General features: G+C 46.6%; 3 protein-coding genes across 6 annotated transcripts; 1 reads left to right on the top strand and 2 right to left on the bottom strand.

The window, feature by feature from the left end:
• Window positions 1-200: 200 nt before the first annotated feature.
• barhl1a (BarH-like homeobox 1a) lies at window positions 201-1,864 on the top strand. Its single transcript, XM_029510001.1, has 3 exons — window positions 201-513; window positions 717-1,002; window positions 1,404-1,864. The coding sequence occupies exons 1-3, from the start codon at window positions 201-203 to the stop codon at window positions 1,582-1,584; spliced, it is 780 nt and encodes a 259-aa protein (XP_029365861.1). The 3' UTR covers window positions 1,585-1,864.
• On the bottom strand, window positions 1,757-8,784 carry ddx31 (DEAD (Asp-Glu-Ala-Asp) box polypeptide 31). Of its 3 annotated transcripts, XM_029511017.1 has the most exons (21): window positions 8,742-8,784; window positions 8,135-8,270; window positions 7,703-7,783; window positions 7,477-7,622; window positions 7,313-7,388; window positions 7,181-7,224; window positions 7,019-7,089; window positions 6,804-6,913; window positions 6,673-6,714; window positions 6,463-6,527; window positions 6,259-6,378; window positions 5,763-5,869; window positions 5,357-5,580; window positions 5,105-5,257; window positions 4,973-5,032; window positions 4,836-4,886; window positions 4,608-4,747; window positions 4,427-4,511; window positions 4,187-4,298; window positions 3,846-4,113; window positions 1,757-2,499 (listed from the first exon to the last, which is right to left on the bottom strand). In XM_029511017.1, exons 2-21 carry the CDS (start codon window positions 8,240-8,242, stop codon window positions 2,358-2,360), a joined length of 2,205 nt encoding a protein of 734 aa, XP_029366877.1. In that variant the 5' UTR covers window positions 8,243-8,270; window positions 8,742-8,784; the 3' UTR covers window positions 1,757-2,357. The 3 variants fall into 3 exon arrangements, with proteins under 3 accessions (XP_029366877.1, XP_029366875.1, XP_029366876.1); XM_029511015.1 differs by lacking the exon at window positions 8,742-8,784 and having other exon boundaries at window positions 8,135-8,682; XM_029511016.1 differs by lacking the exon at window positions 8,742-8,784 and having other exon boundaries at window positions 7,715-7,783; window positions 8,135-8,682.
• Window positions 8,785-10,208: 1,424 nt separating this feature from the next.
• Window positions 10,209-14,406, bottom strand: ak8 (adenylate kinase 8). Of its 2 annotated transcripts, none has more exons than XM_029511019.1 (14): window positions 14,224-14,406; window positions 14,054-14,138; window positions 13,890-13,939; window positions 13,711-13,821; window positions 13,569-13,637; window positions 12,174-12,255; window positions 12,019-12,090; window positions 11,747-11,947; window positions 11,560-11,682; window positions 11,328-11,417; window positions 11,109-11,250; window positions 10,852-10,932; window positions 10,571-10,700; window positions 10,209-10,356 (listed from the first exon to the last, which is right to left on the bottom strand). In XM_029511019.1, the coding sequence occupies exons 1-14, from the start codon at window positions 14,305-14,307 to the stop codon at window positions 10,267-10,269; spliced, it is 1,410 nt and encodes a 469-aa protein (XP_029366879.1). In that variant the 5' UTR covers window positions 14,308-14,406; the 3' UTR covers window positions 10,209-10,266. The 2 variants fall into 2 exon arrangements, with proteins under 2 accessions (XP_029366879.1, XP_029366880.1); XM_029511020.1 differs by having other exon boundaries at window positions 11,109-11,244.
• Between the last annotated feature and the right edge of the window lie 1,932 nt (window positions 14,407-16,338).

Below are 16,338 nucleotides of genomic sequence, written 5' to 3'. Positions count from 1 at the left end.
CTCCCCTCCCCCCCCCACCCCCCTCCTCCCCCCTCCCACGTCTCTCTGTCTCTGTCCTTGGTGCTGAAATGATCGATTCATTTTCGATCCGGATCGATAATCTTAGCAGTTGCTCTTCTTTTTCTTTCTTTCTGGTTCTTTTGGATTTTTCTGGACTTTGATCATCTGACCGGAAAACTCTCATCTTTTTCTGGCGGGAGATGGAACTTTCTTCCTCCGGTTGTTGGGGGCTCCACAGCGGCTCTCTGCTCTCCGTTCGGCCGCCCGGAGCGCTCCTTCCCCGGGCAGACGCGGAGCTCAGCTCGGTGAGAGAGGCTGTTCCCCGGCTTGAGTCTCCTCTGCTGCCCCGCTCCGGAGGCTCCTCCTTCCTGATCCGGGACATCTTAGCGGACCGTCGGCCTCTGTCGGTCCAGGGACCGGCTTCCTCTGACCCGGGACAGGCTCAACTCGTAGAGCCACTTCAGCCCGGACCGGATGGTGCGAGCAGCTCCGGGTCCGACAGCCGGTCCAGAGGTGAGCAAATCCTCAAATCCAAAAAAACAAAAAATCCACATCGAGTTGTTTTTCAGTTGGAGCTCAGATTTGATTTAAAGTGTGATAAAGTATTCATTTGAAATAATTAAACCGGAACAATGAAAGATTCGCTGTAGTGATTAAAGTCGATCATCGATTATCGATCCAACAATATCACTTTTCTGATTGTTGAAATGTTCCAGGGCTTTCAATGACCACTCACAAACTCACTAACCAATCACCTGCCAAGACTGACATGACGCCATCTGTACCTGTCAATCACGCAGCGCAGGGCGGGAATTCGGAGGCCGCGGGGAATCGGCCGAAGAAGCCGCGAAAAGCTCGAACTTCGTTCAGCGAACAGCAGCTGGCGAAGCTCGAGCGAAATTTCCACCGCCGGAAGTACCTGAGCGTCCAGGAGCGCGTGGAGCTGGCCACGTCACTGCGGCTTAGTGACGCACAAGTCAAGACCTGGTACCAAAACAGGAGGTGGGCTCCGACCACACAACGCCATTTTCAGACACAACTACATAACTACACAACTTATGTTTCAAAAATAGATGATAAAAATGTTGTGTCTTTGATGTATTTTGTCCTTTACGTTCACTGTCACTGCAGACACAAACACACAAAGAAACATACAGACACACACACAGTGATTAAAGATGAACGCTGTGATCAATAATTCAGGAGTGTGTTTTGTAATTAAGGATGAATAATTGATGCAAAACCAATTTGGAGCTTTTACTGCATGATGATGATTTATTGTAATTGGACCCGCCCACTGACAATCCTGTGCTGTGATTGGCTGGAGAAGAAAGAGGGTTAGCGTTAGGGTTGACAGATCAGAAGATGCCTTCAGGTCACGTCTCTTCCTGTTTCCTCCTCAGGACCAAATGGAAGCGTCAGTCGGCCATCAGCCTGGAGCTGCTGGCCGACGCCCACAAGATGTTCCTGCCCATGCACTTCCTGTTTCCCACTGCACCGCCCACACTGGACCACTACCTGTACAGAGGCCACACCCACCACCATCACACAGCCCTGCCCCTTCTGCCCCCTCACTCGCACTGAACCACACCCCCATTGACATTGGCCCACTTGGAGGATTGTGATTGGCTGAGATGTTTCCCCTGTCCCTGGTTCTGGTTCTGATCCAGACCAGATCCTGGAGCCGGACTCTGCTCAGGAACTGACACTGAACCCATCTTCAGGTACACACACTGTTGCTGATCCTGATTGGGAGAAGATATAACATCACAACAACAGAAAGCACATCAACTTTATTGGTCAGCAGGATTTCAGGTCTCTGGAGGCTGCTTTTTTTTACTTTTACAATAAACATGAATCTGTGTGTGTAGTTTGTGTGTCTGTTGATGATTTGTCAGGGACCTAGATTCTGCTGGTGGACTGGTCCTGAGTAAAACCAAGCTCACAGACTCCTGGTCGTCCAATCAGAGCCAGATGCTGATCAATTATCAAACAGGGAAATTACACCGAATATTGTGTTGTGTTACTGTTTTTACAGCAAAACAACAGTAAGAACAGTAACACACCACACATGAACTGTATGTATATGTTGGTGTGTCACTGCTGTGTAGTTGTGTAGTTGTGCTGCTCCTTTAGAATGAAGCCTTCTTTTGGTTTAGTATTTTATTTAAATGTTAAAAAACCCAAACACAGGATGACATCATTCTGAGAGTGACATGTCCCTCTTTACTCTGATAAAGACAAAGACGATGATCTCCTTCCTCACTGACACCTGAAAACAAAATGGCCAATCAGATGACTGATGCCTGAGGAACTTCCTGTCACAGGAAGATGTTCCTCCTCCTGAGTCAAGCTGCTCACTGCTTCTCAGCCTCCTCTTCCTCTTCTGACTGACCAGACTTCTTCTTCTTCTTCTTCTTCTTCTTGGTTCCGCCTCTCTCCAACCCACTGGAGAACTCGGAGCAGATCAGATTGACCTCCATCTGACCAGGATGGAACCTGAAGACCAGACAACATGGACATGAGTCATTGTTATGTAGATCCAAGTCTGATCTCTGGACGTCCCAGTCCTGGTCCTACTGAAGTTCTACCTCCCCTGCTGTGGGTGTTTATTTATCAGCTGATTGTCCTCAAACAGAAATGAAGCATCAAAGATTTTTGTCCACAAAGTAAACGATGTGAAGACCTATCAATCAATCAATGCCTTTTATTTGTCCCCCATTTGGGCAATTAGTTTCGCAGCAGTCAGAGCACACCAAAGTACAAACAAATACACAGGTTATACACAGCATGCAAACAAACAGATACACAAATTAGGCACATAGCACTAAAAATAACTTGATATACAACTTTAAACTACCTTTTCTCCTGGCTTTTAAAAGAGCGATAGCAGAAGGGACAAAGGAGTGTTTGTACCTGTTCATTTTGGCAAGTGGGAGTCTGAGCAGTGACCCTGATGGTAAAAACTGAAACTGTTGATGTAAAGGGCGAAATCAGTTAGATGAGAGGGAATTTACTTTTTTAAGCAGCTGTTTGTTATTAACTAATCTGACTCACAATGCATGATGACCGCTCTTTTGTGCTTTCCTGATGCACTGTGGGATACTGAGTCCAGTCTAAAGGGTTTAATAGTTTGCCCACAGTGGAGCAGGAAGTTAGACTGCAGGACCCTGGCTCAGTGGAAACTTCATATTATCTGAGGATCACCTGAACGCACCGTCACACAGGTGGCCAGACCTAAAGGACTGTGGGAGACAGGGAGGCGGGGCATACACCTGTAATTATGTCTCTACTGACCACAGGCTGTGCGTGTGTCTGTGTGTTGTTGTTGTTGTTGTTCACAGCTGCTCATCACAGCGGACTTGTTTGGACATGGCCTGACACACACACAGACACACACAGACACACACAGTCCTGTGTGGATGGAGTGTGAACATGATCTGTGACAGAGGGGAACAAAGTGGGTGCATGTTAGTCACTCAGCAGGAGGTGTGTGTTAATGAGCAGGGACAGACAGACATGTCAGACACACACACAGACAGTGAAGAACAAGTGCAAAATATTTGAACCTGATGTTTTTTTAAATATGTTGTCTGTGGGCGGAGCTAACTGCTAATGAGGACACGCCCACTACCTCACCACCCATGGTGTGTTAGTGTGAGTCACCTGACCACACACACCAGTACACCGTCATGTCCTCATTGCATCCTTCATATAGTCAGGTTTGTTAACAGTGACGGCTGCTAACTAACCACTTCTTCACAATAAAATTACCCCCATAATTTGCCAGTGCAAAGCTTTTAATGTGAAAGGGTGATGGATGGTGGTGAATCTGATGAACTTACCTCTTCTCTCCTCCTCCTGTGGGTCTTGCAGTCGCACTGCTGATTGGCTTCTTGTTCTGGCTCTTGACGGGACTCCTGTTCTGGGTCCTGGTCTGGTTCCTGGCCTGAGGTTTGACTCGAGGGCCTGTGGAGGCGGAGCTCAGACCCTGCGGAGCGTCTCTGAGTCCGAAGCTCTTGGCGGTGTGTCCCAGGTGGAGGGAGCGGATGTGGAAGATGTGTTTGAGGTGAGCAGGGTAAGTGGTGTATGCCCTCAGGAAGGACTGCAGCGCTGATGACATCACAGTAACAAATCAGCCAAGTGGGTAACTAAGATGATGAGTAGCAAAGTAAGCGGGCAGTACCTTTCTTGGCGGTCTGAACCGACTGAGTGTTTGAGTGGACAAAATTCTCAAACTCCGTCTGAAGAACTGTTGCTCGCTCTTGGATCTCCTGCTCCAGCGCTCTGGAGGAACTCTGACACAGAACAATCCATATCAGATCCAGACCAGAACCTGAACTTGCTGCAGCCTTGCTTCATCCCTGCTGGTTCTAGATCTGGAGCTGGTCTGAGAAGTCCAGCTGTCAGTAAGATGGCATCCTACCTTGCTGTGGTATTTGCCCCGCCCCTTGTAGGCATCATCCATCATCAGACTGGACAGAATGTCCAGCAGCTTCATTTCTGACAGGCTGGAAAACAGAAGACCCACCCACACAGTCACAACCAGGAAGTGGAGCCGCAGGGAGAGAAAGTCGATTGGCTGTGTTGTCTGTCAGTCAATAGACCTGATGTTGTGATTGGCGAGCTCAGTAATAAAGGCGCTCTCAGCAGGGGTGAGGAAGAGGAGGCTGCTTCCTTCTCCCCCGATACGAGCTGTCCGACCAACACGGTGAACATATTCTGCCGCCGCCGTCGGTGGAGTGTACTAACCAAAGGGACACGAGCGACCACTTAATTAGGAACGCTGCCCTGACAAGTGAACACAACTGGACAGGAAATGACTGAGAACCCACCTGAACAATCCAGGTGACCTGAGGAAGGTCCAGACCCCTGGCTGCTACATCCTGAAACACACAACACTGAGCTACGCATCAAGTACCAACTGACTCTCTGGAGGTTGTGACCCCTTCAGGGACCACGTGACACTGACCGTACAGAGCAGGACTCCAGACGTAGATGCTGAAAACTGCTGGAAGACTTCTGAGCGCTCCTGTTGGAGAAAACAAACACATCCTTACTGTCTGCAGCTCAGGCGGCAGCTGGTGACAAGTGGCGGTCTTACCTCCTGCTTCATGTTGCCATGGAGACGAAGAAAGCTGAGCTGAGGCTTCCGATTGGCTGTGGGCCTAGAGAGAACGGCGGTGAGGAGACAGTGGAGGAACTCAACGACCTCACAGCTCGAGACAAAGACGATGAGTTTGTTGTTCTGAGAAAACTACAATATGAGAGTGGATTAGGGGTCAATATGAAGATGATGATTATCTGTTTGTTACAGCTGTGAAGAGTGGTATTAATAAAGCTTTGTGATCTTTACCTGACATGAGTCCAGTATGAAGGCAGCGAGGCAGACCAGTCGGATCTTACTGGGAACAACAACAACAAACTGCTTCAGGGCCTCCGGCACAGCAAAGCTCTCTGATTGGTTGGTCCCACTGGGGTCAGAGGTCAAAGTCACTGTGCTGAGGTCAGAGCAGGTGGAGCCGGACACCTGAACGCTGATGGGGTCATTCAGACAAACGTCTGCCATATGAGTCACACCTGAAAGACAGAGGGGTTAACCCTTGACCCTCAGAGACCTGGACCACATCTGCTCCACATCCGATCCAGAGGGACTCACTCCTTCCAGAATAAAGCTCCAGAGAGTCACCATGAACATCCTGGACTGTCAGTTAGCTGAGCTCAGTATGGAAGCACATGAGGAGTGAGTGAAAGGGCATTACCTTGAGTCAGCGTTGCTGACAGCAGGACATTCTGTCTAGTTGGTCCTGTCAAGTTCAGGCTGTTTAAGATGACAGTCAGATCCTTCTCAAATCCCAGGTCCAACATCCTGGAACCACAGAGAAACACTGTCTCTACCTTCATGTTATTAAGAGGTCTCCTCAGATTGAGACTCAGCTGATTCTGTCTGCTCAGTTCAGACTCTGTTCTCTGGAATCAGAAAACAAGAACTCACTACAAAAACACTCTGAATGTTTCCTTCTTTTCCAAAGAAAAGTTCCTCTCGTGTGTTTGGGTTGTTTCTATCTTTATCTGATCAGTAGTTCTGCTCATTAATGATGAAAAATCAGCTCCAAATATCTGATTGTCTTTATTCTGTCAACACAATAAACTCAGAAACATGAAGGACTGATCCAGAGACTCTCTGACTGGCTGTGACATCACCCACCGGAGCCAATGGGACTACCCAGAAACCCACAAACATTAGCTGGTTGTTACCGGTCGGCCTCGTCCAGGATCAGCCAGCGGACAGAGCTGAAGACGATGTTCAGGGTATGTTTGATATGGTCCACCAAACGTCCGGGGGTGGACACCAGGATGTTGATTCCTTTACGGAGCCTGAAGAGCACAGAGATGGGAACAATGAAACCTTTTTACAGACTGCCATTAACTCCCTCCTGCTCTCCAGAGGAACAGTCGTACCTGGCCTTCTCTGCTTTCCTCTTCTCTCCTCCCATCAGAACACCTGGGACAATCCAGGTAAATGGCTGCAGGGAGGGAGAGAGACACCTGCTTAAATGTTAACATGACAGCATGATTTCAGCAATTTTCAGCCAATCACTGCTCTGATCACTAGAACAGAGTGAGCCAATTGACAAACTGATGGCAACATGGCGGAGGGCAGATTTTTACCTTGAGAAGCTTTTGGAAGGTCTGGAAGGTCTGAAGGGCCAGCTGATGGACAGGAGGCGGAGTCAGGTTAACATGACAGGTGACAGAGGAAACATTCCATGGTGTGTGACAGGTGTGTCATAACACTAAACCTCTCTGGTGGGGACGATGATGACGGCCAGAGGACCATCAGACCTAGTGACCTTGGGCCGAACCGACTGAAGACTCTGGACCAGAGGGACAGCATAAGACAGTGTCTTCCCTGCAGAGACAGAAGTTCAACTGTCACTGACCAACAGGGTCATTACTGATGCTCCGCCCCCTGAATGTCACAAGTCCGGCCAAAAGTAAGCTGTCATTGTCTCACCTGATCCAGTCTGAGATCGAACCACAGCATCCCGTCCTGACAGGAGAGCTGGGATTGTCTGTTTCTGAACACTGCACACACACAAAAATTTCTTTTTGGTTCATTAGTTTGTTTTAAACACAAGCTACTATTTTTTGTGCATGTATGTGTGTGCAAACTGACCTTGTCAATGTGGTAATATTCAGGACTTTGTTCAGTGTCGCCACCTGAAAACAGGAACACAGAGCAGAATAAACTAACAATGGCTCTGTGTGTGTTTGTGCGTGTGTGTGTGTGTGTGCGTGTGTGTGTTACCAGGTGTGGGTGCAGGTCCAGGTCTGAAAATGAATCACTGCTGAAAATTTTCTCTTTCACCTGTGAGACAGCTGGTCTGAAGTAAGGAAAGAGGAGTGACTGAACATGTAAGCTTGGAGACATCAGATGACTGATCTGAACCAATCAAAGGAGGAGTCGTGTACCTGTGGATCACAGGTATATCTGGGTTGTTCTTGAACAGAGATGACGTCTTGATACTGCTCCTTCCCGCCTCCTTCACGGCTTCCTCCTGCTCCCTTTTCTTCTTCTTCGGTGGTGCCACCTCTGTGAGCGCAGGGGGCGGAGCCGGCTGACAGATAATTATTATAGTGTTACAACAAACATGAGATCACTTCCAGATTTACCTGGTCTGTATGTGCAAGAGTTCACCTGTGAACGTACAGGAGGCGGGGCTTCAGTCCGTGCCAGCCCCTCCCCCGGCAGCCTCCTCTTCTCTGCTCGTTGCTTCTTCTGGATGTCGCACACAAACAACAACCACCACAATAACAATTCACTCAGCGACGCTTTCAGTCAGACACTCTTATTGTGAAAATCCAAACAATGACTCAGATCTGTTATTAGTTTGGTCTGACCCCGTCAGAATAAGAGCAGTTGTTTGTGTGTCCAGCGCAGATACGTTACTACACAACACTGCACAGCTTCTAATTCCTTCTGGATACACATCGCCCCTTAGTTTCATATATTGATTTTTACAGAGCCTTTGGAAGGTTGTACTTCCTATCAGGGCCTGACACAATCCAAGACCCTGCTCAGGACCAGGTGACCACTGTCTGCAGGATCCAGTTCCACAATGATACTGACCGCGGCCCATCTCTGCTGAGCACTCAGAGGTTTCCTCCTGGAAGACGACAGTGAGGGCAAACTGCTGCTGATGTTCACATACAGTTGGTCATCGGCTGATGACATCATCAACACACCTGCAACACCCCCTGACAGACTGAGACACACACACACGTTCATTTAATCTGCTGATTTCTCAAACTTCATTCCTGTGTGATGTTGTGTCTTTGTTGTGTCTTTCAGCAAATGATGGTTGGTTGTGTGACTCTGTCCTGGACAGGTGAGCTGGTGTGTTACCGAACATGAGCTGAGTGAGTTCCCGGATTCACCTTTACAGGTAAATACTGAAGATTCACTTAAAACAAACTGATGTTAAACTTTTCTGAATGGAGTCTGGTTTAGTCTTTGTCAACAGTTAATGAGTTAAACACCAATCAGTCAAATAAAGTCGACGATGACCACATTAGTACACACACACAGACACACGGACACACATTGTTTCCGTTGTAACTCATTTGTACGTTATCAGTTAACGTTAGCATCGTCCTAACAGCCTAAGTTCCGTTATAGAAACAAACTTCACATCAAAACCACGAACAAAAGTCAACACGACAAAAATAAAACTCACCGAAAAGACAAACACGTGAGGGAAGCTTTTCCTGGTACGTCACTGTTTTAGTGCGCATGCGCAGTAGATTTCCATGACTATAAATATCAGAATCTGGTTTATTGCCTCGTTTTTTTTTAATTAGTTAAAGTAAATGAGGAAACAGCGAGGAGGTGAGAAAGGGAAGGAAGTAATCAAGGAAACAAATTCAACATGCTGAAAACACACTAAAATAAAATGTGATTATTTACAATAAACAAATACCGAATCAGGAGGTCATCAGCACAGACCCACACCTGAGTCCGCATCAGGGCGTGATCCAGAACAGACTGAACCCCAGTAAGACCTAATCCAAAACCAAATCATCAGGACCTGTAAACTTGAACTGGATCATCAGAGTCATCTCAGCAGCCTGGTGCCTTGCTCAGAGACCTCCCAGCAGGATGGACATTGTCTTCAGTGTCTCCAGGAGACAAGGACAAACTGTCCATCATCACATCAGCAGCCGTCACGTCCCATTTCCTTCTACCCCACTTCCTCTTGTCGACAGGAAGGCTTAAAAATAGAGCTGACAATCAAGGCAGGATCCTGAGACCACTGGGACCCAAACCGACGCACAGGAGGATTAATTATAGTCATTTACCCAAATCCTCACTTTGAAATGTCCACGTGACAGAGCCAGATGTGAGAGTGACGGAGGGAGAGTTTGAAGTGAAGGAGATATTTTAACATGAAGGTTTGAAGTAAAAGCTGCCGTCCCAAACTGTGATACCTGCATTTAGATCAGAGGCGGCGCGGCGGCGCCTGACAGCCGAGCATCAGCTGCTGTCACTCACCCAGCTCATTAATAATCATCTGATATTCAAACACAACGTCTGTCTCCTCTGGACACATCAGATTCAGCTGAACAACAATTCAGTGTGACTGAGACACCACAGGTGGGTCACTGACAATAAACTAATGCTAAGCTAACGCTACACTAACTTCAAATTAATGTCAAACTGATGGGGGGGCTTTATCCTGAAACTCTGACAATATGAACAACTTCCTGTTTGGAATCTGAAGCTGCTGAACTGAGAGACCTTTAAAGACGACATCTGCCTGAGGCGACAGTCCACACACCAAGAGCTCTGACAATCATCAATGAGCTGCTTTTAGTTTTTCAGAATACAAGGTGCCACTTCCTGAAGTCCTCAGTTTCAAAAGAGATGTGGTGGTCTCACCTGGACCTCCTGGTCAGGTGTTAGTAGGTGAACCAGGTCCAGTTCTCCTCTGTATTTTCCATGATGGATGTCCGTCAGAAGAACAGCCTATAGGAACGCTCTGTCTGTCTGTGACTGGTCTGCGTTTTGACCAGCTGAAGGTCAAAACACTTCCTGTCTACACCTACACCATACATTCTGATGACATCATCATTGTCATCTCTTTTCCAAAATAAAACACTGAAATTCATTAAGGAAAAACTAAACTTTTATTTGGACGGGAACAAACCAAGAACTTCTAAAAGTGTAGAGTCAGTGAGCAGAAGGAGACCAGTCCAGGTGAGTCATTCAGTATTTAATCTGCTCTCCAGAGCCTCAAACACAGAGTGAGGATCCTGATCAGCATCAATATGAACCGCATCTGGATACACAGACTGTACAGACACAAGCACACACAGTGATGTTTTTAAATATTTCAGATGACATTTAGTTTCTACTTCAAAAGGTCAGGACTTGGTTTTCAGAGATAGATCAGGTTTCCCCTGTGACCTGCAGGTTTTTTTGAAGGTTTTCACAGGTTCACTGCTAAATCATAATCAGAGTGACTTTATTAATCCTCAGGGGAGGTCTATAAATGTGTGTGTGTACCTGAAGAACGGCAGTGTGTGTCCTGTACTGGTTCAGAATGTGTGTCACGGTGTGTGTGTGGTCCTCTGGTCGGATCTTCAGCCGGTCCTGGACCTGAGAGCTGGGGGCTGGTCGAGTCACAGTGTGAAACCTGGAGAGAGAGAGAGACAACTCCTTCAAATTAAAAGCCTGCTGACTTTACTGGGTTCAGTCTGCCTGCTGGGGGGCCACATTTGGGCCCCCAACCACAGTTTGACCAACACACGCTCTGTGATGAGCATGGGTGAACTAGTTAAACTGGCCTCTCTCCAGTCACTGGGTCTGTAGCTCTCAGACTGAGTCTCTCCACACACACATCATCTGTAAGCTCCAGGAAGAAAACTCTGAGGATGAGAGAGGTGAAAGGTCAGAGACATTTTAATTACATGGAAATGAAGAATGTGATTGGTTAGTTTGTTTCACAGGGCAACAACATGAAGGACAATGATGATAAACCATCTGTTGGTCCATTTAGGCTTAGGGTTAGTGGGTTTAGCCGTGCTAGCCCTATTAGCTGTACCTGTTGGGCTGGTGCTGGGACTCCTGCAGGCTCCTGGCCTGCTGCAGGTCACAGGGGAAACCGTGAAGGATCCAGCCTCTGCAGCTGCAGTCCACCTGGCTCAGACGCTGGTCCAGAACCTGGAGCACCAGAGAGTCTGGAACTGGACCAGGAACAAGGTCCACATGAGGAGGATTCACAGTGAACTAGTATAGGAGTGTGAGTGTGTGTGTGTGTTACCTGGCTGTCCTTCGTCCAAATATGGTTGAATCTCTTTACCCACAACTGAACCGTCAGCTGCAACACATTTTAACAACTGACCACAACACACTGAGACACAGACAGAGAGCGAGAGAGAGAGAGACAGATAGACAGACAGACAGACAGGGATATATTACACACATATATATATATATATTTTTTTTTTTTTTAAACCTGATCACAGTAGCTGTTTGTGTGTTTGTGTGTATACCATCCACCATCTTGTATTTCTCTGACAGCAGTCTGGCCTGGTGACTCTTTCCTGACCCTGGTGGACCAAATAAGAGGATTCTGGGTGTCCTGGAGCGATGACGAGTCTGGATGAAGGCCAGAACTGTGAGGAGACACAGTTAGACACAACTACACACAGACACAACTACACACAGTTGTGTCTGTACCTTGTTGGAAGACATCAACGTGTGGTTGGTCGCCATTGATGACCTTTAGGACGTGCTGATAGGCCGCCTTCAGACCTGTGACCTCACAACGGAAACGCTGCAGGTCAGCCAATTGCTGCTCCTCAGAAAAGCCCCTCCCCTTTTCCAGACGCTGTGCAATGATGTCGTCTGCCGGCCAGATGAAGGTCTGATGGTACACATCTGCGGACACAAACTCAGGTTCCTGACAAGCTTTAGTCTGACTGGACTGGTCCAGTCTGGACTGGACTCACCTCCTGTCAGGGGGTCCACCAGTTTCCCCAGACTCCTCTCCAGCAGAACATCTTCAGGAGCCTTCAGCATCACTGACACACAACACAGACACACACACAGTGTTTGTCAAATACCCAATTTACTCAACAAACAAAAACAGGAAGTGTGTTCTCACCGACATGTTCGGGGATGACTCCAGCCCGCTGAAGACCCAGAGCCTGGAGACGAGTCTGAGGGAGTCCGTCCAACACCCAGCCCTGGACACACAGGTCTACAGTTTCACATCAGTTTAAGGATCTACTCTTTGTTCTACAAAAGAAATCTAGAGACACCAGGAAACGTCTAGACCACCTGAGGAGAACAGTCTGGTCTGGCTGTAACTGTAGGCGCTTAATGAGCTCCTTCGTGCTGCACACACACACACACACACACACACACAAAATGTCCTCATGTCTATTAGAAGGACCTGCAAACCACACCAGGACCAGGACCGGACCAGATCCATGAGTCCCCCCTACAGAACCCCAGACCACCAGCCAGCCTGTCAGCTCACATATATCATTGCAGTTGTGAGGCTCACTTTGTATTGTTGTTGTGATCAATGCAGACAGGAAACAGTATGTGATGCTACTGGAGCGGCTACAGACCGGCCTGATGTGACTGACCCGTCTGACCAGCTGCTCGGCCTGCTGGGAATCGTAGTACGAGACAGCAGAGAGCAGAACTAATTATTCTCATCTGTGATGGGGGGGCGTCAGTGTTTCCTTCACCGTTTCCTTCACTGTTTCCTTCACTGTTTCCTTCACTGTTTCCTTCACTGTTTCCTTCACAGTGTCCTTCACTGTTTCCTTCACTGTTCCTTCACAGTGTCCTTCACTGTTTCCTTCACTGTTTCCTTCACTGTTTCCTTCAATTTTCCTTCACTGTTTCCTTCACAGTGTCCTTCACTGTTTCCTTCACTGTTTCCTTCACCGTTTCTTTCACTGTTTCCTTCACTGTTTCCTTCACTGTTTCCTTCACTGTTTCCTTCACTGTTTCCTTCAATTTTCCTTCACTGTTTCCTTCACAGTGTCCTTCAGTTTTCCTTCACCGTTTCCTTCACTGTTTCCTTCACTGTTTCCTTCACTGTTTCCTTCACAGTGTCCTTCAGTTTTCCTTCACCGTTTCCTTCACTGTTTCCTTCAGTGTTTCCTTCAGTTTTCCTTCATTGTTTCCTTCACTGTTTCCTTCACCGTTTCCTTCACTGTTTCCTTCACTGTTTCCTTCACAGTGTCCTTCAATTTTCCTTCACTGTTTCCTTCACTGTTTCCTTCAGTTTTCCTTCACCATTTCCTTCACTGTTTCCTTCAGTTTTCCTTCACCGTTTCCTTCACTGTTTCCTTCAGTGTTTCCTTCAGTTTTCCTTCACCGTTTCCTTCAGCTGTCAGCAGCAAATCTGTTGTTCTTTAACACTACAAAATTTTCTGACATTGTCTGTAAAATAACAAACACACTGTCTACGCTGTCATATCTTTCCCTGGCTCAGCCATATTGATGCAGCTAATGAAGCTCACGATGAAGATGCACTCACCCTGTTGAAACAGTCGCTTTTTTTCAGTCTCTGTTGAATCCGTTCGATCAGCAGCTCAACAGGAAGCTCCTGAAAACACAACCACAGGTCACATGATGCAAACACAGTGTGCGTTTCTGTGTGTGTGTGTGTCTGTGTGTACCTGTTGTGAGCGTGTGTTCCGATGAGTCTCATTGCTGAGTTCTGATTGGTCCAGCAGTAAAGTGTCCATGGTCACATGGACAGCTCTCAGCTCAGCACTCAGCTTCTGGGCCTGGAGATGACAAGAAGAGATGACCGTCCACTTGTCTACATGTTTGTTCTCCAGGACACTGAACTCACCACAGTGTGTTTCCCAACAGCCGGAGGACCAAGGACCATGATCCTGGGAACTGGGGGGGCAGACAGACAGACAGGCAGGAGTCAAACAGCTGAAGCAGATCGGTTGAACACCAATAAACGGCGTTCATCACGGACCCTGTCCAGGATCAGGTGTGTTAACATACCGTCCGCTCTGCTCCTCTGCAGCAGGCGAATAAGGTAGGAGACAGGATCATCAGGTTGGTCAATGAAAAGACTGGACATCATGTCCTGAACAGAGAGACAGACAGAGACAAACTGTTTGTCATCACCATCACCATCACCAATGTAACAAACATTGATCTCTCTGTCTCACCTGCACCAGGTGGATGATGACGTGTTTGTCAGCGTACGCCGTCATCTGCGGCGGGATCCTCAGGGGTCGCACGGTCTCATCCATCGTGATGATGATGAAGAGTTACTGTTCCTGGAGCCTTGTTTCAGTTTGAGCAGGATCTGCTGTAGACCTGAATCCTGGTCCTGGTCTCCACTAACTTTAGGTCGTTGCTAAGACGCGTCTGCTTGTCAGTTGCGTCATCAGAGCGCGTCAGAGGAGGGACGCCGCGATGACGTTTTCTTTATAAAACCTCTTTTATAAACGTGTTTAGTTAATTTTTTTACATTGAGACATTAAAAATGTGAATAATTAAAGTTTATGAACTATTTAATTTATTCAGAACATTTACATTAATATTGCCAGTCACTTGTACCCCATTTAGCTTGTACTTTTTTGTAGTTCACCTGAGAATTCGAAATGTCTGAATGTTCGTTGTTCTCGGTGTTGTACATTGTTGAACGTAAATAATCATCATCATCATCACCTTCATCACCATCTTCATCATCATCATCATCATCTTCATCATCATCATCATCATCACCATCAACATCATCATCATCATCATCACCTTCATCACCATCTTCATCATCACCATTATCATCTTCATCATCATCATCATCTTCATCACCATCTTCATCATCATCATCATCACCTTCATCACCATCATCATCATCATCATCATCACCTTCATCACCATCTTCATCATCACCATTATCATCTTCATCATCACCTTCATCACCATCTTCATCATCACCATCATCATCATCTTCATCATCATCATCATCATCATCATCATCATCACCTTCATCACCATCTTCATCATCATCATCATCTTCATCATCATCATCATCTTCATCATCATCATCATCATCTTCATCACCATCTTCATCATCATCATCATCACCTTCATCACCATCTTCATCATCACCATCATCATCATCAACATCATCATCATCATCATCACCATCAACATCATCATCATCATCATCACCATTATCATCTTCATCATCATCATCATCACCATTCATCATCTTCATCATCATCATCATCACCTTCATCACCATCTTCATCATCACCATCATCATCATCATCATCATCATCACCATCTCATCATCATCACCATCATCATCATCATCCTTCATCATCATCTTCATCATCATCATCATCATCATCATCATCTTCATCACCATCTTCATCATCATCATCATCACCTTCATCACCATCTTCATCATCACCATCATCATCATCATCATCACCATCAACATCATCTTCATCATCATCATCATCATCTTCATCACCATCTTCATCATCATCATCATCACCTTCATCACCATCTTCATCATCACCATCATCATCATCATCATCACCATCAACATCATCATCATCATCACCATCATCACCTTCATCACCATCATCATCACCATCTTCATCATCATGCTGAGGTGGTCCAGCTCCGGTCTTGGAGAGCTTCAGCTCTGCATGTTTTAGATGATGAGCTGGTCATGAAGCTCTATTGCGGTCTGATGAGGAGCCTCATTAGAAGACCAGTGCTGGGCACCCCTGGGTTATCAGGGTTATATGAAGTCTGACTGTACTGAAGTCTATGGGAAGATGTCCCTCCTCCTCAGTGAATGTTTTCCTGATGAGTTTATGGTCTGAAATACAACATGATGCTCATTTTTTTAAAATGAAGCTCCATTTAGAGAGAGGGGAGGGGTTACTGGGGGCTACTGTGTGACTGACGGACTAGACCACCCAATCAGGAAAGAGTCCAGAGTCAGTTCCACCTTCTTCTCCAAATATGGGCTCTACCAGTTTCTAAAAACAAGATGGCCAACAGGGAAGTAATAGATTGGAGGTTTCAAACTGCGGTTCATGCTGATGATGTCACTGAGGGTCAACTCTACCTTATGATCTGCAGTATTTTTATTTGTATTGGAGAATGAATTTATTCAACTGTGTGTTTCAATCAGAGGAAGATGCTCAGATTTCTTTAGTCTTTATTTTTAGTGTTCAATCTGATCTGGGCCATGTCTGAGGCAAACACGGCAGATAGAAATCACAACATTCATCGTCTGGAGTCAGTCTTTGGTT

The sequence above is a fragment of the Echeneis naucrates genome, chromosome 9 (genome assembly GCF_900963305.1).
Source record: "Echeneis naucrates chromosome 9, fEcheNa1.1, whole genome shotgun sequence".
Lineage (NCBI taxonomy): Eukaryota > Metazoa > Chordata > Actinopteri > Carangiformes > Echeneidae > Echeneis > Echeneis naucrates.
The sequence above is the reverse complement of the archived record's forward strand: the minus strand, read 5'-3'. Positions and strand labels throughout refer to the sequence as shown.